The sequence below is a fragment of the Triticum dicoccoides genome, chromosome 1A, assembly GCF_002162155.2.
Source record: "Triticum dicoccoides isolate Atlit2015 ecotype Zavitan chromosome 1A, WEW_v2.0, whole genome shotgun sequence".
Taxonomy (NCBI): Eukaryota; Viridiplantae; Streptophyta; class Magnoliopsida; order Poales; family Poaceae; genus Triticum; species Triticum dicoccoides.
In genome coordinates, this window is record NC_041380.1 from 92,250,839 (window position 1) to 92,274,812 (window position 23,974).

General features: G+C 43.6%; 1 protein-coding gene and 1 non-coding gene across 2 annotated transcripts; both read left to right on the forward strand.

The window, feature by feature from the left end:
- Positions 1 to 15,850: 15,850 nt before the first annotated feature.
- Positions 15,851 to 21,563, forward strand: LOC119364898 (probable serine/threonine-protein phosphatase 2A regulatory subunit B'' subunit TON2). Its single transcript, XM_037630472.1, has 12 exons — positions 15,851 to 16,111; positions 16,738 to 16,829; positions 17,047 to 17,109; positions 17,193 to 17,291; positions 17,606 to 17,764; positions 18,263 to 18,334; positions 18,410 to 18,542; positions 18,632 to 18,696; positions 18,825 to 18,900; positions 19,027 to 19,128; positions 19,317 to 19,509; positions 20,957 to 21,563. Exons 1-12 carry the CDS (start codon positions 15,946 to 15,948, stop codon positions 21,195 to 21,197), a joined length of 1,461 nt encoding a protein of 486 aa, XP_037486369.1. The 5' UTR covers positions 15,851 to 15,945; the 3' UTR covers positions 21,198 to 21,563.
- LOC119296914 lies at positions 20,087 to 20,207 on the forward strand. The gene has a single exon (XR_005145449.1). It is a non-coding gene; the product is annotated as a small nucleolar RNA snoR104 (small nucleolar RNA).
- Positions 21,564 to 23,974: the final 2,411 nt, after the last annotated feature.

Consider the following 23,974-nt stretch of genomic DNA (forward strand, 5'->3'; position numbering starts at 1 on the left):
TGAGGTAGTTGTACCTTCTCCTGAACTGGAAAATGGTTCATCACAGAAATCAGTTCTAGTGATGCCTACACCAATTAGTGAGGAAGTTAATGATGATGATCATGAAACTTCATATCAAGTTACTACTGAACCTTGTAGGTCAACCAGAGTATGTTACGCACCAGAGTGGTATGGTAATCCTATTCTGGAAGTCATGTTACTAGACCATGACGAACCTACGAACTATGAGGAAGTGATGGTGAGCCCAGACTCCATGAAATCTAAGGTGACATCCATCTATAAGAACAAAGTGTGGACTTTGGTGGACTTGCCCGATGATCGGTGAGCCTTAGAGAATAAATGGATCTTCAAGAGGAAGACGAACGCTAATGGTAGTGTTACTATCTATAAAGCTTGAATTGTCGAAAAAAGGTTTTTGACAAGTTCAAGGTGTTGAATACGATGAGATTTTCTTACTCGTATTGATGCTTAAGTCTGTCCAAATCATGTTAGCAATTGCCGCATTTTATGTAATCTGGCAAATGGATGTCAAAACTGCATTCCTTAATGGATTTATTAAAGAAGAGTTGTATATGATGCAACCAGAAGGTTTTGTCGATCCTAAAGGTGCTAACAAAGTGTGCAAGCTCCAGTGATCCATCTATGGACTGGTGCAAGCATCTCGGAGTTGGAATATACGCTTTGATGAGTGGATCAAAGCATATAGTTTTATACAAACTTTTGGAGAAGCCTGTATTTACAAGAAAGTGAGTGGGAGCACTACAACATTTTTGATAAGTATATGTGAGTCACATATTGTTGGTCAGAAATGATGTCGAATTTGCTGGAAAGCATAAAGGAGTGTTTGAAAGGAGTTTTTTCAAAGAAAGACCTCGATGAAGTTGCCTACATATTGGGCATCAAGATCTATAGAGATAGATCAAGACGCTTGATAAGTTTTTTCAATGAGTACATACCTTGACAAGATTTTGAAGTAGTTCAAAATGGAACAGTCAAAGAAGGAGCTCTTGCGTGTATTGCAAGGTGTAAAGTTGAGTGAGACTCAAAACACGACCACAGCAAAAATAGAAAAGAGAATGAAAGTCATTCCCTATGCCTCAGCCATAGGTTCTATAAAGTATGCTATGTTGTGTACCAGACCTATTATGTACCTTCCCATGAGTTTGGCAAGGGGGTACGATAGTGATCTAGGAGTGAATCACTGGACAGCGGTCAAAGTTATCCTTAGTTACCTAAGAGGACTAAGGAAATATTTCTCGGTTATGGAGGTAATAAAGAGTTCGTCGTAAAGAGTTACGTCGATGCAAGCTTTTACACTGATCCGGATGACTCCGAGTCTCAATCTGGATACATATTGAAAGTGGGAGCAAGTAGCTAGAATAGCTCCATGCAGAGCATTGTAGACATAAAATTTGCGAAATACATACAGATCTGAATGCGGTAGGCCCATTTACTAAACTTCTCTCACAAGCAAAATATAATCACACCTTAGTACCCTTTGGGTATTAGTCACATAGCGATGTGAACTAATCACATAAAGATGTGAACTATTGGTGTTAAATCACATGACGACATGAACTAGATTATTGACTCTAGTGCAAGTGGGAGATTGAACGAAATATGCCCTAGAGGCAATAATAAAAGTGTTATTTATATTTCCTTATATCATGATAAATGTTTATTATTCATGCTAGAATTGTATTAACCGGAAACTTAGCACATGTGTGAATACATAGACAAAACAGAATGTCCCTAATATGCCTCTACTTGACTAGCTCGTTAATCAAAGATGGTTATATTTCCTGACATGTGTTGTCATTTGATGAACAGGATCACATCATTAGAGAATGATGTGATGGACAAGACCCATCCATTAGCTTAGCATTATGATCGTTTAGTTTTATTGCTATTGCTTTCTTCATGACTTATACATGTTCCTCTGACTATGAGATTACGCAACTGCCGAATACCGGAGGAACACCTTGTGTGCTATCAAATGTCACAATGTATCTGGGTGATTATAAATATGTTCTACAGGTGTCTCCGAAGGTGTTTGTTGGGTTGGCATAGATCAAAATTAGGATTTGTCACTCCGTGTATCGGAGAGGTATCTTTGGGCCCTCTCGGTAATGCACATCACTATGAGCCTTGCAAGCAATGTGACTAATGAGTTAGTTGCGGGATGTTGCATTATGGAATGAGTAAAGAGACTTGCCGGTAATGATATTGAACTAGGCATGATGATACCGATGATCTAATCTCACGCAAGTAACATACCGATGACAAAGGGAACAACGTATGTTGTTATGCGATTTGACCAATAAAGATCTTCGTAGAATATGTGGGAGCCAATATGAGCATCCAGGTTCTGCTATTGGTTATCGATCGAAGAGGTGTCTCGGTCATGTCTACATAGTTCTTGAACCCGTAGGGTCCGCACGCTTAACGTTCGATGGCGATTTTATATTGTATGAGTTATGTGATTTGATGACCGAATGTTGTTCGGAGTCCCGGATGAGATCACATACATGACGAGGAGTCTCGAAATGGTCGAGAGGTAAAGATTCATATATAGGACGATAGTATTTGCACGCCGGAAGTGTTTCGGGGGTACCGGGTACGTATCGGGTCACCGGAAAGGGGTTCCGGGCACCCCCTGGCCAAGATATGGGCCTTATTGGGCCTAGGACGGGACAGACCAGCCCCTAGTGGGCTGGTGCGGCCCATACATGGCAGAATAGGGGGAGGAAAGGGAGAGGAGAGAAAGGAAGGGGGCAATTCGGCCTCCCCTTTCCTTCTCTCCCCCCTCCTCTTTTCTTCTCCCTCCGAAAACATGGAAAAGGGGGAGGCCGAATAGGATTAGGCCCCAAGTAGGATTCCTCCTACTTGGGGCGTGCCTCCTGATGCTCCCTCCCCCTCCCACCTATATATATGTGGGGGGCACTGCTAGAACACACAACAGACAATCTCTTAGCCGTGTGCGGTGCCCCCCTCCAAAGTTTACCACCTCAGTCATATCGTCGTAGTGCTTAGGCGAAGCCCTGCGCCGGTAACCTCATAATCACCATCAACATGTCGTCGAGCTGATGGAACTCTCCCTCGTCCTCAACTGGATCAAGAGCTCGAGGGACGTCATCGTGTTGAACGTGTGCAGAACACGGAGGTGTCATACGTTCGGTACTTGGATCAGTTGGATCGTGAAGACGTTCGACTACATCAACCGCATTACTAAATGCTTCCGCTTTCGGTCTACGAGGGTACATGGACACTCTCTCCCGTCTCATTGCTATGCATCTCCTAGATAGATCTTGCGTGATCATAGGAATTTTTTTGAAATACTGCGTTCCCCAACAGGCACAACCCACCAGGGCGCCCCCAGATGGGTTGTCCCCACCTGGTGGCCCCGCAGACCCTGATTCCAACTCCATAAATACCTATTTTTCTAGAAAAAATCAAGGATAAAGAATTATCGCCATCCACGAGACGAAGTCGCCGTCACCTCCTGTTCTTCATCGAGAGGCTAGATCTGGAGTCCGTTTGGGGCTCCAGAGAGGGGGATCTTCGTTCTTCGACATCACCAACCCTTCTCCATCGCCAATTCCATGATGCTCCCCACCGGGAATGAGTAATTCCTTCGTAGGCTCGCTGGTCGGTGAGGAGTTGGATGAGATTCATCATGTAATCGAGTTAGTTTTGTTAGGGCTTGATCCCTAGTATCCACTATGTTCTTAGATTGATGTTGTTATGACTTTGCCATGCTTGTCACTTTGGGCACGAGTGCCATGATTTCAGATCTGAACCGTTTATGTTATCACCATTATCCATGTTCTAGATCCGATCTTGCAAGTTATAGTCACCTACTATGTGTTATGATAAGGCAACCCTGGAGTGACAATAGTCGGGACCACTCCCGGTGATGACAGTAGTTTGAGGAGTTCATGCATTCACTATGTATTAATGCTTTGTTCCGGTTCTCTATTAAAAGGAGGCCTTAATATCCCTTAGTTTCCAATATGGACCCCGCTGCCACGGGAGGGTAGGACAAAAGATGGCATGCAAGTTCTTTCCATAAGCACCTATGACTATTTACGGAATACATGCCTACATTATATTGATGAACTGGAGCTAGTGCCGTATCGCCCTAGGTTATAACTGTCTCATGATGAATATCATCCAACAAGTCACTGATCCAATGCCTACAAATTTATCCTATATTGTTCTTGCTAAGTTATTACTGCTATCATCACTGTTACACTTGCTACAAAACTATTGCTATCACTGTTACCGTTACCGTTGCTGCTGCTACTATTATCAAAACTATCATACTACTTTGCTACTGATCACTTTGCTGCAGATAATTAATCTCCAAGTGTGGTTGAATTGACAACTCAGCTCCTAATACCTTCAAATATTCTTTGGCTCCCCTTGTGTCGAATCTATAAATTTGGGTTGAATACTCTACCCTCGAAAACAGTTACGATCCCCTATACTTGTGGGTTATCAGCCTGCAGTGCAATCGCTCGGGTTCAGTGGGAGAACGCCTCGCTCGGGTTCAGTTAGAACCCAACGCCTCGCTCCCACGCGCATACGTGTATGAGAGAAACGCGCATCGCTCGGCCCCCGACCACCCACAGTAACCGGGAAATCCCCGATATTTTTCCTCGCCCTCGCTTCTACCACGGTTTTTTCCGTCATGGACGGCCCAAAGAATGTAATGTAGCTGCGTCTCCGGCCCACCCAGGATGAAAAACCCATTTTCTGTCATGATTTTTTGTCACAGAAGTAGGAGCCCACCACATCTTTGATGATACCGGGTTTTGTCACAATTATCGTCATAGAAGTGTCATAAGCATGATAGAAAAAAATTCGTTCGGCCCAAAATGTCACGGATGTGTCTTTTTTGTACTGAATATGGATGGTAGATATAGGTTTTTGTAATCTGAAAATATAAAAATAGCAAGGTAACTATTAACAAAAGTGAGCGAAAACGGTATTGCAATGCTTAGAAACAAGGCCTAGGGTTCATACTTTCACTAGTGCAAATTCTCTCAACAATGATAACATAATTAGATCATATAAAATCCCTCAATGTGCCACAAAGAGTCACTCCAAAGTCACTAATAGCGGAGAATAAATGAAGAGATTATTGTAGGGTACGAAACCACCTCAAGGTTATTCTTTCTGATCAATCTATTGGGTTATTCCTATAAGTGTCACAAACAGCCCTAGAGTTCGTACTAAAATAACACCTTAAGACACACATCAACCAAAACCCTAATGTCACCTAGATACTCCAATGTCGCCAAAAGTATCCGCGGGTTTGATTATATGATATGCATCACACAATCTCAGATTCATCTATTCAAACCAACACAAAGAACTTCAAAGAGTGCCCCAAAGTTTCTACCGGAGAGTCAAGACGAAAACATGTGGCAACCCCTATGCATAAGTTCACAAGGTCACAGAACCCGCAAGTTGATCACCAAAACATACATCAAGTAGATCACGTGAATATCCCATTGTCACCACAGATAAGCACATGCAAGACATACATAAAGTGTTCTCAAATCCTTAAAGACTCAATTCGATAAGATAACTTCAAAGGGAAAACTCAGTCCATTACAATAAGGTAGAGAGGGAGAAACATCATAAGATCTAACTATAATAGCAAAGCTCACGGTACATCAAGATCGTGCCAAATCAAGAACACAAGAGAGAGAGAGAGATCAAACACATAGCCACTGGTACATACCCTCAGCCCAGAGGGTGAACTACTCCCTCCTCGTCATGGAGAGCGCCGGGATGATGAAGATGGCCACTGGTGATGGTTTTCCCCTCTGGCAGGGTGCCGGAACAGGGTCCCGATTGGTTTTTGGTGGCTATAGAGGCTTGCGGCGGCGGAACTCCCGATCTAGGTTTCTTTTTGGGGGTTTATGTATTTATTGGAATTTTTGGCATCGGTTTCATGTCAGGGGGTCCACGAGTCAACCACAAGGTCGGAGGGCATGCCCTAAGGGGGTGGGCGCGCCCTCCACCCTTGTGGAGGCCTCGTGGCTCTTCTGGCCCAACTCTTTTGCTTCGGGGGCTTCTTTTGGTCCATAAAAAATCACCATAAATTTTCAGGTCATTTGGACTCCGTTTGATATTCCTTTTCTGTAAAACTCAAAAACAAGGAAAAACAGAAACTGGCATTGGGCTCTAGGTTAATAGGTTAGTCCCAAAAATCATATAAAATAGCATATAAAACATCCAAGATGGATAATATAATAGTATGGAACAATCAAAAATTATAGATACGTTGGAGACGTATCAGTACTTAGTTTTCTTGATTCCACTCGTAGGCGTAGCATGGCATTTCTCTTGACTAACTTAGGTGGCCCCGAGATGGTGTGCGGTGGATAGGATGGATTGTTAGGAGGCGTTGGTGGATGAGTGGTGTTCTCCCCAATGGCTAGTTGTCCACAACAAGGCCAAGGATAAGCGTACCCAAATGCAAGGTGTGCCACACCATCAAGGGAGCTCCAACATGTTAGAGTACGGGGTTAACTTGGTATGTGGTTTGCTTCATGATTCATGCATTTTCATTCTTTATGCTAGCTTGAGCCCTTAACTAATATTTTGTTCATCTCTTTTAAGCGCAACACAAGAAGAAGGAGGTGCCAGGGGTGTTCGACCTCTATGACATGGCCCATACTGCCCCGTACAAGAAGGCCAAGGCATTCTCTGAGCTGACCTCGATCATCCAGAGAGCCTCACCAACATCTCCTCCCACCACAAGCTCGTGAGGTACAGAGACGAGGGGAAGACGAGGAAAGGGAGGAATTTAACCCGAGCTAGAGTCCTTTTGATCTAGAGTTGGTGATGATATCTGGTGGCGGGAGGTCCCATGGCTCGGTAGCCATTAGGGATGGACTGATACATTGTCCTGGAACTCTCCCGGAGATCAAGAAGCGCCAGACGAGCTCCGATCCTAATATGAGGCCTCTTCCACGACCAATGGAGCTCGCCATCGAGGCTAGGGCCAAGGAGCTTCTGGCAGAGGCAAACAGGCAGGCCTGGAGAGGGAGAGTGACACGGAGGAGAGGACAGCTAGGTTGTTGGAGGAGGAGAGGAACCGGAACGACGCGTCTCACCGGGCCCTATACGAGCTCCTCGTGGTAAGTTTCTCCTGCATATTAGCCAAATCATGCACGTAATGTTCATTTCATTACTAACTAATATGACTGACTCATGAAAACCAAATGTGCAGTCCGTGTGCCAGAGCAATAGTCAGACCCCTCCGCCGATGCCCCAGATTGGTATAGCGCCCACGGTGAGTTTCATTTGAATGGTCACTAGTTACTAGTATTCACATTTGAGTTGCATCATGCTAATGAGACATTGCAAATGATCTTTGGTGCAGCATGCCTCCCGATAAGCATCGTCCGATCCTTCTCCGTCTGCCACTGGCGCAACCCCGCCCGGTCCTTCACCTGCGTGATGATGGTAACTTTTCCCAAGTGTTTTTCTTAACAAATGCATACTTAGCTTAAAAATGACCTATATAGCTCCAAAATGGCCTATACTTAGCTTATTTTCCTCGAAAATGACATAATAACCTTACTTAGCTCCAAAATGACATATTTTACCTAGGATAGCTACAAAATGACATATACTTGGCACTTTTTCCTCCAAAATGACTTAATATGCTTAGTTAGCTAAAAAATGGCATAACTACCTAGGATAGCTCAATAATGATCTATACTTAGCTTAGCTAGTTCATTTATTACATAATTAGCTTACTTGGGTAAAAATGGCATAATAACCTTGGTTTAGCTCCAAACTGTCATATAAGTAGTTTATTTTCCTCCAAAATATCAAAATGACCAATTTTAACTAGGATAGCTCTAAAATGACCTACACTTACCATTTTGTCCTCCAAAATGAATACATATGCTTAGTTAGATCAAATGGCATAACTACCTAGGTTAGCTCAAAATGACCTATACTTAGCTTCTTTAGTTCATTTATGACATATTTAGGTAAAAAATGGCATAATAACCTTGGTTTAGCTCCAAACTGTCATATCATTAGTTTATTTTCCTCCAAAATGACAAAATAACCTTACCTAGCTCCAAAATGACCGATTTTAACTATGATAGCTCTAAAATGACCTACACTTACCATTTGTCCTCCAAAATGAATAAATATGCTTAGTTAGCTCAAAAATGGCATAACTACCCAGGTTAGCTCAACAATGACCTACACTTAGCTTATTTAGTTTATTTATGAAATACTTAGGTAAAAATGGCATAATAATGTTGGTTACCTCCAAAATGGCATATACTTAGCTTATTTTCCTCAAAAATGGCATAATAATCTTGGTTACCTCCAAAATGACCTATTTACCTAGCTTAGCTCTAAAATGACCTACACTTAGCATTTTTTCCTCCAAAATGACTTAATATGCTTAGTTAGCTAAAAATGGCATAATTACCTAGGTTACCTTAGTTAGAATAAGAAGAAGATAAAGAAGAGGAGAAAAGAAAGAGAAATTCTTCTTCTTCTAACTTTCTTCTTTCCCAATTTGTAGATTTGCTTTAGATCACGGAAGCTTGCGTTGATGGAGTCTACTCTTCTCCTTGTCCTTCCTTTTTGTTTTGATTTTGTAGGATGAGCAATGTGAAACTTGCTACCTATATATGTATGTATGGATGAAACCATTGTATGCTTGTTGTTGTCTATATATATGTTGGATATGGACTTTTGAGTTGGTATGTATATGTGTTGGATGATCATATCCATATGGCAGGGATATGTATGCTTGTTGAAAGTATTTTCAAATGTATATATATGTGTGAAATTGATTGAATATAAGAAAAAACAGGGGCAATACATGCACTTTGTGGTATGCTGGCAGACGGCAAAGAGGTTTGCCGTCTGCCAGCAGACGGCAAAGCTTCCACGTGGCAGCTACCTGTGCAACCTAGGGGCACTGGGCTAGCCTATTTGGTTGCTTTGCCGTCTGCTGGCAGACGGCAAAGACCTTTGCATCTTTGTCGTTTGCCAGCAGACGGCATAGCAAGCCACGTGGCAGCTACCTAGGGGCGGCACCTGGGCTGGCCTATTTGGGCACTTTGCCATCTACTGGCAGACGACAAAGATGCAAAGGCCTTTGTCGTCTGCGAGCAGACGGCAAAGCACGCCATTAACCCCTTAACGGACCTAACCCTAACATGTGTCGTCCATGCCCTTTGCCATCTGTTGGCAGACAGCAAAGACCTTTGCATCTTTGTCGTCTACCAGCAGACGGCAACGTGCCCTTTGCCATAGTTCGTTCAGCCGGACGTGCTGTCATCTGCTGGCTGATGGCAAAGGCCTTTGCCGTCTGCTAGGCATGCCCTTGCCGCCAGCCATGGCAAACGGCAAAGTGCCTGATTCCTATAGTGATACTATCAAAATATCGAACACATATCAAGTTCACATGATTACTTGCAACAAGATTTCTCCCGTGACCTCAAGAACAAAATTAACTACTCACAAATGATAATCATGCTCAAGATCAGAGGGGTGTTAAATAGCATATTGGATCTGAACATATAATCTTCCACCAAATAAACCATATAGTAATCAACTACAAGATGTAATCAACACTACTAGTCACCCACAAGTACCAATCTGAGGTTCCAATATAAAGATTGAACACAAGAGATGAACTAGGGTTTGAGAGGAGATGGTGTTGTTGAAGATGTTTATGGAGATTGCCCTCCCCGGGATGGGAGAGTTGTTGGTGATGATGATGACGATGATCTCCCCCTCTGGGAGGGAAGTTCCCCCGGCGATCGCTCCACCGGAGGGCAAAAGTGCTCCTGCCCAAGTTCCACCTCGAGACGGTGGCGCTTTGTCTCGAAAGTCCTCTCCTCCTTTTTTCTAGGTCAAAATGACTTATATACCAGAAGAGGGGCACATGAGGTGGGCTGGGCTGAGCACAACCCACCAGGGTGTGCCTGGGGGGCCAGGCGTGCCCTGGTGTCTTGTGCTCACCAGGTGGCCCCCCTTGGTAGTTATTTGCTCCAGTATTTCTTATTTATTCCATGAAAATTCCTCGTGAAGTTTCAGCTCATTTGGAGTTGTGCAGAATAGCTAGCCTGACGTAGCTTTTTCAGGTCCGGATTTCCAGCTGCCGGAATTCTCCCTCTTTGTGGATACCTTGCATATTATGAGAGAAAAGGCATTAGAATTACTCCAAAAAGCATTATTATGCATAAAAACATTATAAATATTAATAGGTAAACATGATGCAAAATGGACGTATCGGGGAGCCAAAGAATATTTGCAAGTATTAGCAGCTGAGTTGTCAATTCAACCACACCTAGAGATTAATTATCTGCAGCAAAGTGATCAGTAGCAAAGAAGTATGATAGTTTTGATAGTAGTAGCAACAACAATAATAAAGGTAATAGTGATAGCAATAGTTTGGTAGCAAGTGCAACAGTAACAATAGCGGTAGTAACTTAGCAAGGACAATATGTAGGAAAATCGTAGGCATTGGATCGATAATTCGTTGGATGATATTCATCATGTGACAGTTATAACATAGGGCGATACGGCACTAGCTCTAGTTCATAAATATAATGTGGGCATGTATTTCGTAAATATTCATACGTGCTTATGGAAAGAACCTGCATGACATCTTTTGTCCTACCCTCCTGTGGCAGCGGGGTCCTATTGGAAACTAAGGGATATTAAGGCCTCCTTTTAATAGAGAACCGTGACAAAGCATTAACACATGGTGAATACATGTACTCCTCAAACTACGGTCATCACCGGGAAGTGTCCCGACTATTTTCACTCCGGGGTTGCCAGATCATAACACGTAGTCGGTGACTATAACTTGCAAGATCAGATCTAGAATATAGATATAATGGTGATAACATAAATGGTTCAGATCTGAAATCATGGCACCCGGGCCCAAAGTGACAAGCATTAAGCATGGCAAAGTCATAGCAACATCAATCTCAGAACATAATGGATACTAGGGATCAAGCCCTAACAAAACTAACTCGATTACATGATGAATCTCATCCAACTCCTTACTGACTAGTGAGCCTACGAAGGAATTACTCACTCCCGGTGGGGAGCATCATGGAATTGGCAATGGAGAAGGGTTGGTGATGACGAAGATCGAAGACCCCCCTCCCCGGAGCCCGAAACGGACTCTTGATCTGGCCTCCCGATGAAGAACAGGAGACGGCGGCGGGTCCGTCTCGTGAAACGCGATAGTTCTTTCTCCCTGATTTTTCCTGGAAAAATGTGATTTTATAGTGTCGGTTTCAGGGTCTGCGGGGCCACCAGGTGGGGACAACCCACCTGGGCGCACCTGGAGGGGGTGGCACGCCCTGGTGGGTTGTGCCCACACAGGTGCCCCCCTCCGGTGGTTCTTGGCTCCAAAAATTCTCTTTTATTATATAAAAAAATCTTCGCAAAGTTTCATTCCAATCCGATAACTTTTATTTCTACACAAAAACAACACCATGGTAGTTCTGCTGAAAACAGCGTCAGTCCGGGTTAGTTTCATTCAAATCATGCAAATTAGAGTCCAAAACAAGAGGAAAAGCGTTAGAAAAAGTAGATACGACGGAGATGTATCATATAGCTACTTCGGAAGCAGCGCACGAAGGAGTCTGGATGAAGAAGTTCATATCTGATCTGGGTGTGTAATACCTAGTGCATCGGATCCAATGACTATCTTTTGTGACAACATTGGAGCTATTGCCACTGCCAAGGAGCCCAGGTTCCCCAAGAGATCCAAGCACATCAAGCGCCGCTTCAACTCCATTTGTAATTATGTTAGGTATGGAGACATATAACTTTGCAAAGTACATATGGATCTGAATGTAGCAGACACATTGACTAAACCTCTTCCACGGGCAAAATATGATCAACACCAAGACTCCATGGGTGTTAGATTCATACCTATACACTAGATTATTGACTTTAGTGCAAGTGAGAGACTCTTGGAAATACACCCTAGAGGCAATAATAAACTGGTTATTATCATATTTCCTTGTTCATGATAAAGGTTTATTATTCATGCTAGAATTGTATTGACCGAAAACTTAAATACATGTGTGAATACATAAACAAATACTATATCCCTAGTGAGCCTCTACTAGGCTAGCTCGTTGAACAAAGATGGTTAAGGTTTCCTAACCATAGACATGAGTTGTCATTTGATAACGGGATCACATCATTAGGAGAATGATGTGATGGACAAGACCCAACCGTAAGCTTAGCAGTTGATTGTACCAGTTTATTGTAATAGATTTCTTCATGTCAAGTATCTATTCCTAAGACCATGAGATCGTGCAACTCCCTGACACCCGAGGAATACTTAGTGTGTATCCAAACGTCACTTTGTAACTGGGTGATTATAAAGGTGCCCTACAGGTATCATCGAAGGTATTTGTTGGGTTGGCACGGATCGAGACTGGGATTTGTCACTCTGTGTGACGGGGAGATATCTCCGGGCCCTCTCGATAATACAACATCGAGCTTGCAAGCAATGTTGCTAATGAGTTAGTCACGAGATATTGTATTACAGAACGAGTAAAGAGGCTTGCCGTAAACGAGATTGAACTAGGTATGGAGACACCGACGATCGAATCTCGGGCAAGTAACATATCGCCAGACAAAGATAATTGCATACGGGATTAACCGAATCCTTGACATCGTGGTTCAACCGATAAAAGATCTTCTTGAATATGTAGGAACCAATATGGGCATCCAGGTCCCGCTATTGGTCATTGACCGGAGAGAGGTCTCAGTCATGACGATTGGCAACCGAATGTTGTTCGGAGTCCCAGATGATATCCCGGACGCCACGAGGAGTCTCGGAATGGTTGAGAGGTAAAGATTTATATATGGGAAGTCATATTTTGGGTTCCAAAAAAGGTGCAGTTTTTTTGGTATTGTATTGGGAAGCTTCTAGAAGGTTTCGGAGGATTCCTGAGGGGTACAGAAGTCCGCCAGTGGTCCACCATGTTCCAAGGGCTAGCATGGGCTGAGAGAAGGCTCCCTAGCCTTATTGGGCCAGGCGCACCAAGTCCTCAAAAGTCCATGCGGCTAGGGAAGGGAAAAGGGGGAGTCCTAGTAGGAATAGGATTGGACTTGGAGTCCAAGTCCTCTCCCCCTTGGCGCCAACTCCTATTAGGAGTAGGGCTGGACTCCCAGCCCTCCCACGCATATAAATATAGAGGAGGGGGCGCAACAAGGCACCCAATACATTGGCCTTGGCTGCTGCCCGTCTCTCCCTGCCGGCATAGTACTCGTCAATGGTTTTTCGCTTAGCGAAGCCCTGCCATTATTTCGACTCCACCACCACCATCACCACCACGCCATCGTGTTGTTGTGACCCATCTACTTCTCTACCTTCTCTTGCTGGATCAAGGAGGAGGAGACGTCATCGAGCCACACATGTGCTAAACTCGGAGGTGCCGTCCGTTCGACACTAGATTGGTTGGATCGTGGGCGGATCATGAAGAGTACGACGACATCAACCACAGTATATACGCTTCCGCTTTCGGTCTACCAGGGTACGTAGACACACTCTCCCCTCTCATTGCTATGCTTATTCTAGATAGATCTTGAGTGTTCATAGGATATTTTTATTTTCATGCTCCGTTCCCCATTAATGAATCCTTCTCTTTAATTTTTTTCTTGGCGAATAGGTATATATGGAGTTGGCGTTAGGGTTACCGGAGGTCCAGGGGCCCCACAAGCTCGCAGGGCGCGCCCCAGGGGTGGGCACGCCCCCTGAGCTTGTGGCTCCTAAGTGGCCCCCTCTGGTACATTTTTCCGCCAGTATTTTTTATATATTCCATAAAATTCTACTAAATTTTCAGGTTAACCCGAGAACTTTGATTTCTGCACAACAACAGCATGACAATTCTGCTGAAAACAGCGTCAGTCAGGGTTAGTTTCATTCAAATCATGCAAATTAGAGTTCAAAACAAGAGCAAAAGTGTTTGAAAAAGTAGATAAGATGGAGGCGTATCAACTGGTTGCTAGTAAAAATGCTCATGTTGATCCTAACGATGTATAAATAGGAATTTTAAATTAATAATGCAAGAACTAAAATATAAAATACATAGCATGATTTACTATATTTAATTATGGAGTTGAATATTTCTCATGCATATTTGCATGTCGAGGTGAGTTTTTCCCATGCATGTTTGCATGCTAAGGTGGTATATGCGTATGTTGAGAGAAATATGTCAGTGAATGCTAGCTTTTTACGACTGCACGTGGTGAGGATATTGTCCTTTGGCCCCGTCTTTGTCGCATCGCCGCCTCTTCCAATGACGGTGTAGGGCTCGTGAGGTGGTTTCTAGGAAGTGTTGCATGTCTGCTGGCTCTTGGGGTGGAGTTGGTGGCGCGTGCTATGACGGCGGCAGGTGCTTGCCATCTTTTTTTCAGGGGCACATACGCCAGACTGGGTGATGGCTTTGGATTTTGGCGTTGGTTCTTCTGACCCAGTGACTTCCCGTCCGCGGAATAGGCTAGCCCCAGATTCAAGGTCGAGGAGGAGCAGCGGCAGCGACGCGCCACCGACTCATTTTGGAAGCCATGGTCGTCGGGATCCAGAGGGACATATTTGTAATTTCTGTTGTTTTATGGGTCTCCTTGTAAGGCCAAACTTTTAATAAAAATATCTACCTCATGCAAAAAAAAGAATGCTAGCTTTTAGTAGATACAGAAGATTTTTCATGAGGACTAATTTTTATCATACACTTATAAATATAAGTCCTCTATTCACATGTTATTACTATCAAAGTACAACTAAAGGCAAATATGAACTTTCAGAACGTCAAGGTCGGCTGGTCTAAAGTATAATCGTACCATCATCAAAACTAATACTTGTACTTTAGTGATCTATAAAAGGTCTTTATATTTGTTTAGAGAGAGAGTATTTTTCGTAAAGCAAGCAAGCGATTCCCAATATTCTAGGCATTTGTGGTAGTACCTAAATTATTCTTAATAGAGTTGAAGAAACAAAATCAAACTTATAACGGCCGACAAAGCAAAATCATAATTTTGAAACACGCTTCAAATTCGTCGAATTCAAAAAGTACAAAAATGTACATAGCACAGAAATGTACGATCATGAGAGAGAGGACTAAAGCTATAGAATTTGTGACTATCTATAAGGGCTCTTCACCAAGTGTGTGCATTGTACTTTATGGAATTTTTCCATGATATGTTGCACACGGTCACAGAATGTAAATATGAAAAAAAATTAATGTTTTGGATGAATTCTCTGAGATGCCTGGCTCCCATTTTTACTCGAGATCGTTACAAGCTGAGCACGAGTCATGTTCTACAGCTCGATCATGAGCTTCACTTAGTTTGAGCTCGCTTGAATTTTCATATGAATTGAGCTGAGCCAACTTCAACTCGCTCGAGCTCGACTCGTTTGCAGCCCTAATTGCGACAAGAGCAGGTAAGTGCTTTCACAACTGCTATAGTTCTAAACCATTGTTGTATTTTATGGTATTATATTCTTGAAAAGAATTATGTCATTTAGTGTTGTTCACCCAAAGCAGACATCATATCCCATGTTTCAAACTAGCATCCAATTTTTCCCCCCTCAATTGATCCATCAATTTTTTTTCTTCCGTTGTAACGCACGGGTCCTTTTGCTAGTTATTCTTAATAGAGTTGAAGAAACAAAATGAAACTTATAACGGCTGACAAAGCAAAATCATAATTTTGAAACACGCTTCAAATTCGTCGAATTCAAAAAGTAATGAGGCATCACGGCTAGGTACAATAAACACACTGCTTTGCCATTTTGTTTCTCCGTCTCTCCCCCGAGCCCCAAACAGGACCGCGTCAGACCACCAACCCGACAACCAGCTACAGTCCCACGCGCACGCTCCGATCCGGCCTCCCGCCTCGACCCCGATGAGCACCGCCTCCGCCGACGTCGGGGACGCCGGCGATGGCGCCTCCTCTGCCGCCACAGCGCCCGCTGGCAGGAGGATCCCGCCGGCCTCGTCCATGCCGTGGGTCCGCAACCTCCGCCGCTTCGTCGGCACGGGCGCCGGCCTCGGATCCGAGGCCCTTATGGGTCAGTGCCCCTTCCCTCCCCGCCCACCACCCTTGCGGAGTTGTAGTGCTAGGCTAGGCTAGGCATGGTTGGAATTTCGCCGTTCGTCTTCGGGAGTGGCGGTAGGATTAGGGTTTACTGGGTCTCGTTCGAAATGGCTATGAGATTGGGTGAGGTTATGGTGCCGGGTGTTAGAGGCTGGCGTTCGCGTGAGCGAGATGAGATTACCGTGCCTCAGGTTGTGGGATGTAGTAATGCGGCCGTCATACGTGAAAGAGTGGTCGCCCATGACCTGCAACCGGTGATTTGGGTTGAGAGGGGAAGGCATTCCCTCAGAAAACCAGGAGGCCTTCTCCGACTGCATTTTCCATAAGAGACCCACTGGATACGGAGGTACTACCTCTGTAACTAAATATAAGACGTTTTTGCAGTTCAATTTAGTTACAGAGGTAGTATATGTTATGGTTTAAGAAGGTAACACCATAACAGACTCTAGTCGTGTGCTCTTGCAGGTTGCTATTTTACTCGTTAGTTGATCTGACTCTGTTGTTACTGGGCATCAGGGCAGCTCCTGATTAGTTTGGCCACTTCTGTTGTTCAACATTTGCATTTTCCATGTGGCATCACTGATCTGTTTGAACTTGCAGAATTGGAAACGAAAAGGATATTGCTTGAGATTTTTAAGGAGCGGCAGCGAAAGAGCGCTGAAGCTGGTTCCATCCCAAGTTTTTACAAGAAGGTGAAGCAACTTGGTTTACTTACTTGGATACAGGAGCTCTTGTTCTGATATTCCATGATAAAACTTGCCGTCTATCTAAATAAAATATGTAATTGTGCTAGTTGCTTTTATCAGAGATAATAAGTAGCAATGCCAGCCATTTTGGATTTCACATTGCATCACGGGACTATGCGACTTGTCAATATTTGATGATACTAATGCTTCCTTTTTTGTACAGAAACCTGAAGATGGATCTATTAGCAATAGAGTCCAGAGGTTGGCCAAGTACAGATTTCTAAAGGTAATTGAGCTTGAGCTGGCTGCTTGGGCATTTAACCACCTTATGATTTAGGCCTTACGAGAGCTATTGCAAACAAATTGCAGAAACAATCAGAACTTCTACTTAATGCTGATGATCTCGATGCCATGTGGGTTTGTCTCAGAGAAAATTGTGTTATTGACGATGCTACTGGTGCTGAAAAGGTAAGGTCATAGCTTGGTGTCCGTATTTTATACCGCATGCAGATATATTCAATTTTGCGCTATTGACTTGCTTCCCCTAATGTTGTCTGACTTCCTTGGATATCCATACTATGATATATACAGTGAGCACTGCTAAAATGGAAATATTTTTCTCGTTTTGTGTCTAACAGCTGTCATTATTTATAGTTTCTCCATGTTTGAATTTCTGTGCATATATAATATATTCAATGACATTATTGTACATCCATCTGTGTTCATTCTAATGTTCATGTTATTATACTTCTCATTCAATTCTTTTTTCTGGAGCACTGCAGATGAATTATGAAGATTTCTGCCATATTGCCACAGTGTGCACAGAGCAAATTGGCCAGAAATGCAAACGCTTCTTTAGCCCTTCGAACTTTATGAAGTTCGAGAAGGATGATTCTGGGAGAATTGCAATCTTACCATTCTATCTTTATGTTATGCGAACAGTAAGTTATTTTGTTAACTCTAGCAGTTTGATTTGTATGAGTATGTTGTGCTTCATTTTTAGGCTTTTAGTTGTAATGAACTATATGCAACAAAAGCCTACACTGAAATTTTTCCTTCCATTCTTACCCGATTAAGATTTTGGTGCATAATGTAACTACGTAAGTGGCACTCAACAATTGCTCCATCTGTTTGTAGTTCATTGCCATGCCATTTTTGTTAAGTTTGTTAAGAATTAGGAGGTATTTCCTTGTCTTTATAGAGAAACAACTGTCAATAGTACTGGTATTTTCAGAACACAAGAACCTGAAATAGGTAATGGCATAATGCACCAAAACAAGCTAAAAACAATCACCTTATACCAGATTGAGAATCATGCAAGACTGGACCGCTAGATAGTAATATAAATATATAATATCACAAGTTTGAACTCTCAGCAGCCACTTATGTTGAAATGAGCTGTTTTTATGTATCACTTTGCTAACTGTTTCTACTTTCAGGTTTCTCTTACTCAAGCAAGAATTGATATGAGTGAACTTGATGAGGATTCTGATGGTTTCCTTCAACCTCATGTATGGACTTCCCAACACATGTTAATGAAATTTCATACCTTAGAAGTATGTCACATTCCTTAATTTTATTTGCAGGAAATGGAAGCATACATCAGAGGACTTATTCCCAATTTGGCACAACTGCGTGACATGCCATCAGCCTTTGTTCAAATGTACTGCCGCATAGCTGCACGGAAGTTCTTTTTCTTCTGTGATCCACACAGACGAGGTACAAAACTGGACTTTTAATACAGTGGAATTGACATGCAAATTGTTCTTTATGCGAGGAATTGTCTTTCATAATCGTCTGCTTTTCAGGGAAAGCATGCATAAAGAAAGTATTGTTGAGCAATTGTCTTCAAGAGCTAATGGAATTGCATCAGGTAATAGCTATATGGATCACATGCTTTGGTGTGCAAATTTGGTCATCTTGTACTTTAGTGTATGATTGCACTATACAATATATTCTGGACTGTTGTTCCCTGTTGGTTCTCATCAACTTTATTTTCAGGAGAGTGAGGAAGAGGTAACGGATACCGAGCAGGCTGAAAATTGGTTTTCCTTGACTTCAGCTCAGCGCATATGTGGTATGTTAGCTGCCCTCATTTTTCTTTTGCCATTGAGGTCATTTTCTTGCACCAAGTTACATTGTTTTTCATTCCCGTGCAGTATATACTCTATTTAATTGGTATGCTATTGTCATCCCTCTGCAGATATGTTCCTTGCACTAGACAAAGATACAAATGGCACACTGAGCAAACAAGAGCTGAAGGAATATGCTGATGGCACACTAACAGAAATCTTCGTCGAAAGAGGTTAAAATCTGCTCTCTGCTCTGCTTTCATTATTTCTTCTAAAGCACCTTAACCAAATGGGGAACATAAACTCTTAGCATGCTACTCCAAATCTTCAATGTTCTAATGCTCTTAATACACAGATCATTGATGTCTTCTTATAGTCTTCAGTAATGTATACAGAATAACAATGCAGTTCTACTTTTCAGTTTTTGATGAACATGTACGCCGAAGCAAAGTTGGAGGTGGCAACAGTCGTGAGATGGATTTTGAGAGCTTTCTCGACTTTGTTTTGGCCCTAGAGAACAAAGACACCCCTGAAGGGCTGACATACTTATTTAGATGCCTTGATCTCAACGGAAGGGGATTCCTGACAACTGCTGATATTCATACTCTATTTAGGTATGTATGGGATAGTTTGTAATATGACTGTGTAGTTCATATGGTGATGGTAGCTATTTTTTCTACAGTTATTTTGGTGTTAACCTACCTATATTTTGTTCATGGATGTACTGATGCAACCCCCTTCATTCCCCACTTTACTTTGTCATGCATATTCCATTTAGCTGAAAATATCTGCCTGGCAAAGGGAGCCGAAGTAGGAGAAACATATGGTTATTCATAATCATTATAGGAGTAATTACCTGTTGTCCGCACAAGACATAGCACCATTCTCTTCAAAGTTGAGAACAACCTTGATAAATCTTGACCAGCCTTTTGTTAATCTCTTCCTCAATAACTTTATATCATAGTGTGTATTAAATAATAACTGGCAGTAATTTATTCGGAAGGAAAACTGTATTCAATGATGCCCTTGTGTCTAATGCTTGGTCCTATTTATAGTGCATAGGCTTTCCCGTGAAATCCTGTTTTCTGAACAGGGGTTCAAACAATTCTGTACTTATTCGTTTCACCAAATTGGGCCTTAAAAGAGTGTTCTTCATGTTCTGGGAAACAAATTATATTCTGGAAGAAAAGAAAGGAGGATGTGAGAGTTAGCATTCCTGCCTGATACCATCTTCCTAGATTTAGTCTGCCATGTTTATGTGCTTGCTGAACTTCCGGACTGTTCTGCTGGCCTCAACAGGCAGGACATCATTGTTTTAATACTTTTTAATATGGATCGGAGGGAGTACCTTTTTTACACTCTCAAGTTCCCTATCTCTTTGTACTAATCAGTTGCACTATGTTAGGTATGAAACCTGAAGTGAGTAAGTCATTCGCAGTAGTATCCATGAACCTGGAACTAAACTTGGGGTTGGGCCCGTGGTACTCTAAAGCAGGTTTTGGGCACCACCTAGGTGCATCCACACCCTATACTTAAGCATCTGGAATGTAGTGTAAAGCTGCATGAATAGGGAACTTTACTAGGAGACTCCCGCAGTTCCTTCCTTGTATAGTTTGATTAACTGCACAATCATCTAACAACCATTTGCATATTTTTTTATTAGGAATCACAGTTCACAGTGTCAGTTATTAAGAGAGAAACAGTCATACATGAGAGATGTTATGCTATAGATTTTATGTCAAATCTTTGAAGTTATAATCCAAGGCATATTCTGCCACTAGTCTTACACGAGATGCGATTGCAGGAATATTAATGTGACCAAAATTTTAATGGCTGTGGCCCTCTCACAATACCTACAGGCTAAAATATTAATGCGATGCCAATTGTGAAATCAGAATGTGTTGAATAAACACCTTATATTTGGTATCATAGTTGTGTCATTTCTTAGTAATCTTTGATTGCTTTTCTAATCCAAAAATCACATTGGAAAAATTTCTCTCTATTGACCTCATGACAACCGAGCAGCCATTTTGTCTCATGCAATGGTGTAATTGTTTACAGAGATGTGCACCAGAAGTGGATCGAGGGGGGGAATTACGAGCTTTGCATCGAAGACGTAAGGGATGAAATCTGGGACATGGTGAAACCAGCTGACCCTCTCAGGATCGCACTCGCGGATCTCCTTTCCTGCAAGCAAGGCGGGACTATTGCCAGCATGCTTATAGATGTCCGAGGCTTCTGGGCCCACGACAACAGAGAGAACCTCCTCCAGGAAGAGGAGGAGCAAGTGGAAGAGGCTTGAGTGCCAGGCAACAAACTATGGTGCTCCGCTGTCTCAGCACTGGTGCAGCCAGCATGTGCTCCCTGCCTGCGTTATTGTAGTTTACGTAGTTGTATTAGGCCTGTTGTATAACTTGTGTAAGTGTGCCATTTGTGTGAGTGGGTTAAATCCGAGTGATTACGAGTTTGTAAGTGTGGCGTGGTGGTGCAGGCTAACTGTGTATCATTCTCAGGGCTTGTTTGAACGGTGAAAGCCTTAGTATGTGAAGTATTTACTTGAACGCTCTGGCAAATTATACAGTGCGTGTATTTTCTGTTTCTCCCACCGATTTGTAACTGCAGAACCTATGCGCTCCCTTATGGATGCGATCTATTTGTACCTGATGAATTTGCCGATGTTTTTTTTTTCAACGGAGGCAAAAGCTTTGCCTTATCCATTAAATAAGAGAGAATACAGTTACTCGCGTGCAATAAAAGACCCTAGTTTGCTCCGGCAATGACCCAAAGATTTGCCTCGGTGAAGATGTACGAAAGCAAGATTGGCGGTGGGGACACTCTTATTATGCTTAAAAACCCTTATGTTTCGCTTGTTCCAAACTGTTCAAGAGACTAGCATGGTGATGAAGGCCTTGGCTTGTTGATTTGGCGCGCCATCGGCACAAGTGCTTGCCCACCACTCTTCAACCGTGTTGAACAAGGGCCACACAGAAATGTCGAGCCCGAGCATGGGGAATTTCCCAATGACCAAAGACAGGCGCCGGGTGTAGCGGCACTTATAGAAGAGATGGGGTCCGCATTCTTGCACACTCTTGCAAAGAGGGCAAACATCACAATTTGGCCACCCGCACTTTGCCAATCTGTCTGCTGTCCAGATTCTATCTTGAAGGGCGAGCCAAGCATTTTTTTCCTTTTGGAGGTGCTCATCCTATACATGGGCGAAAGAACCATCCCTAGGAATTGCGCTTTGTATGCGGATGCCGCCGAGTACTGCCCACTGCTCGTATGCTTCCAAATGATTTCATCCTCTGTGAGCTCGTCAAGGTGGGCCTCATTTAGTAGCATCCAAAGAGCGAAGAATTGTGTGATGTGCTCGGCGGTGACGTTGATGGGGGTTTTGATCTTGAGGATCCACGCGTTGTGCTTGAGGGCCTCCCTGACCTTCCAAAATTTTCTCTTGGAAGCTTCATAAGTGAGCGGGGCAATGTCTTTTGGCTTACGCCCAAGAAGCCAAGGAGAACCCCAAAAGGGGGTCCTCATGCCGTTACCAACGGTGATGGTGGTGGAAGCATAGAAAAAGTTGAGGTCCTCCACATCGCATGGGTTTCCCATCCCCACCCACACCTTGGTGGTTCTTTCCATTCATACCACGCCTAGCGTAACCGGAGAGCCCTCGTAAACTTGGCGGTGTTGAGGACCTCGAGCCCTCCATACGGAAGTGTCCGGCAAACTTTCTCCCAATTCACCTTGCATTTAGCCCCCGATGTCTTGTCCGAATCGGATCATAGGAAAGCTCGTTCGAGCTTGTTGATGTTGTGGAGGATGGTTGGCGGCATGACCAATGGGGTGGTGGGGTAGACCACTTGGGGCCGTTCGCCCGATGGTGGTGATTTTTCGGCCATCATACGTTGGCAACTTGCTTGCCACTTTGTCCACAAGAAATTGAAGGTCCAACAATTTTAGCTTCCACGCGAAGAGGGGGAGTCCCAAGTATCGCGAAGGAAAAGACGCCCGTGCAGCCGGCAAGCTTTGAGTTAGGTGATCCAAATCAAGGTGGTTGCAACAAATGGGCACCACCAAGCTCTCTTGGAAATTGGTGCAAAGGCCCGTGACTTCCCCAAAACCCCTCAAAATGCTTGCAAAGTTATCAACATCCTACTTGGCCAGGGTCAGGAAGACAATCGCGTCGTTCGCCTAAAGAGAGGTCCTCATCACGGCCCCCTTCCCTAGATATTATGGAGGAGCCCCTTTTTTGTTACCACATCTAGAATTTTTTTGAAGCGGGTCCATGGCGATGACAAAGAGAAGCGGGGATCCCTGCCGAAGTCCCTGCCTATGCTTTATTGGACAACCGGCAATACCATTCAGGATGATCCTCGAGGATGAAGAGCTAAGGAGGGCCGCGACCCAATCCCTGAATTTACTTGAAATCCTCGTTGTTGGAGGAGATCAAGCAAGTACTCCCACTTCACGGAGTTGAAGGCCTTGCGGATATCGAGCTTGAAGAGGAGGGATGGGGCCTTCCTCTTGTGAAGGCGCCGAGCAAGATTGCGGACACACAAAAAATTTCATGAATGCTTCTTGTTTTGATGAAGGTGCTTTAGGCGTTAGAGACGAAATTTGTTGGTGAACGTAGCAGAATTTTAAAATTTTCTACGCATCACCAAGATCAATCTATGGAGTCATCTAGCAACGAGGGAGAGAGGAGTGCATCTACATACCCTTGTAGATCACGAGCGGAAGCGTTCAAGAGAACGGGGTTGATGGAGTCGTACTCGACGTGATCCAAATCACCGAAGATCCTAGCGCCGAACGGACGGCACCTTCGCGTTCAACACACGTACGGAGCGAGGACGTCTCCCGCGCCTTGATCCAGCAAGGAGGAGGGATAGGTTGAGGAAGAGGGCTCCAACAGCAGCACGACGGCGTGGTGGTGATGAAGGTGCAGTACTCCGGCAGGGCTTCGCCAAGCTCTTATGGAGGATGAGAGGTGTTGGGGAGGGGAGGGGCTGCGCCTTGGATGTTGTGTGCAGCCCTCCCCTCACCCATCTATTTATAGGGGAAGGGGGCCGGCCCCTTCTA

What these genes read in the sequence shown, in the direction of transcription:
- LOC119364898 (XM_037630472.1), top strand. Translation starts at nt 15,946, where the DNA reads ATGAGCACCGCCTCCGCCGACGTCGGGGACGCCGGCGATGGCGCCTCC. An exon ending in CTGTGATCCACACAGACGAG is followed by an intron (nt 18,543 to 18,631) that starts GTACAAAACTGG and finishes TCTGCTTTTCAG; the next exon opens with GGAAAGCATGCATAAAGAAA. An exon ending in AGAAATCTTCGTCGAAAGAG is followed by an intron (nt 19,129 to 19,316) that starts GTTAAAATCTGC and finishes TCTACTTTTCAG; the next exon opens with TTTTTGATGAACATGTACGC.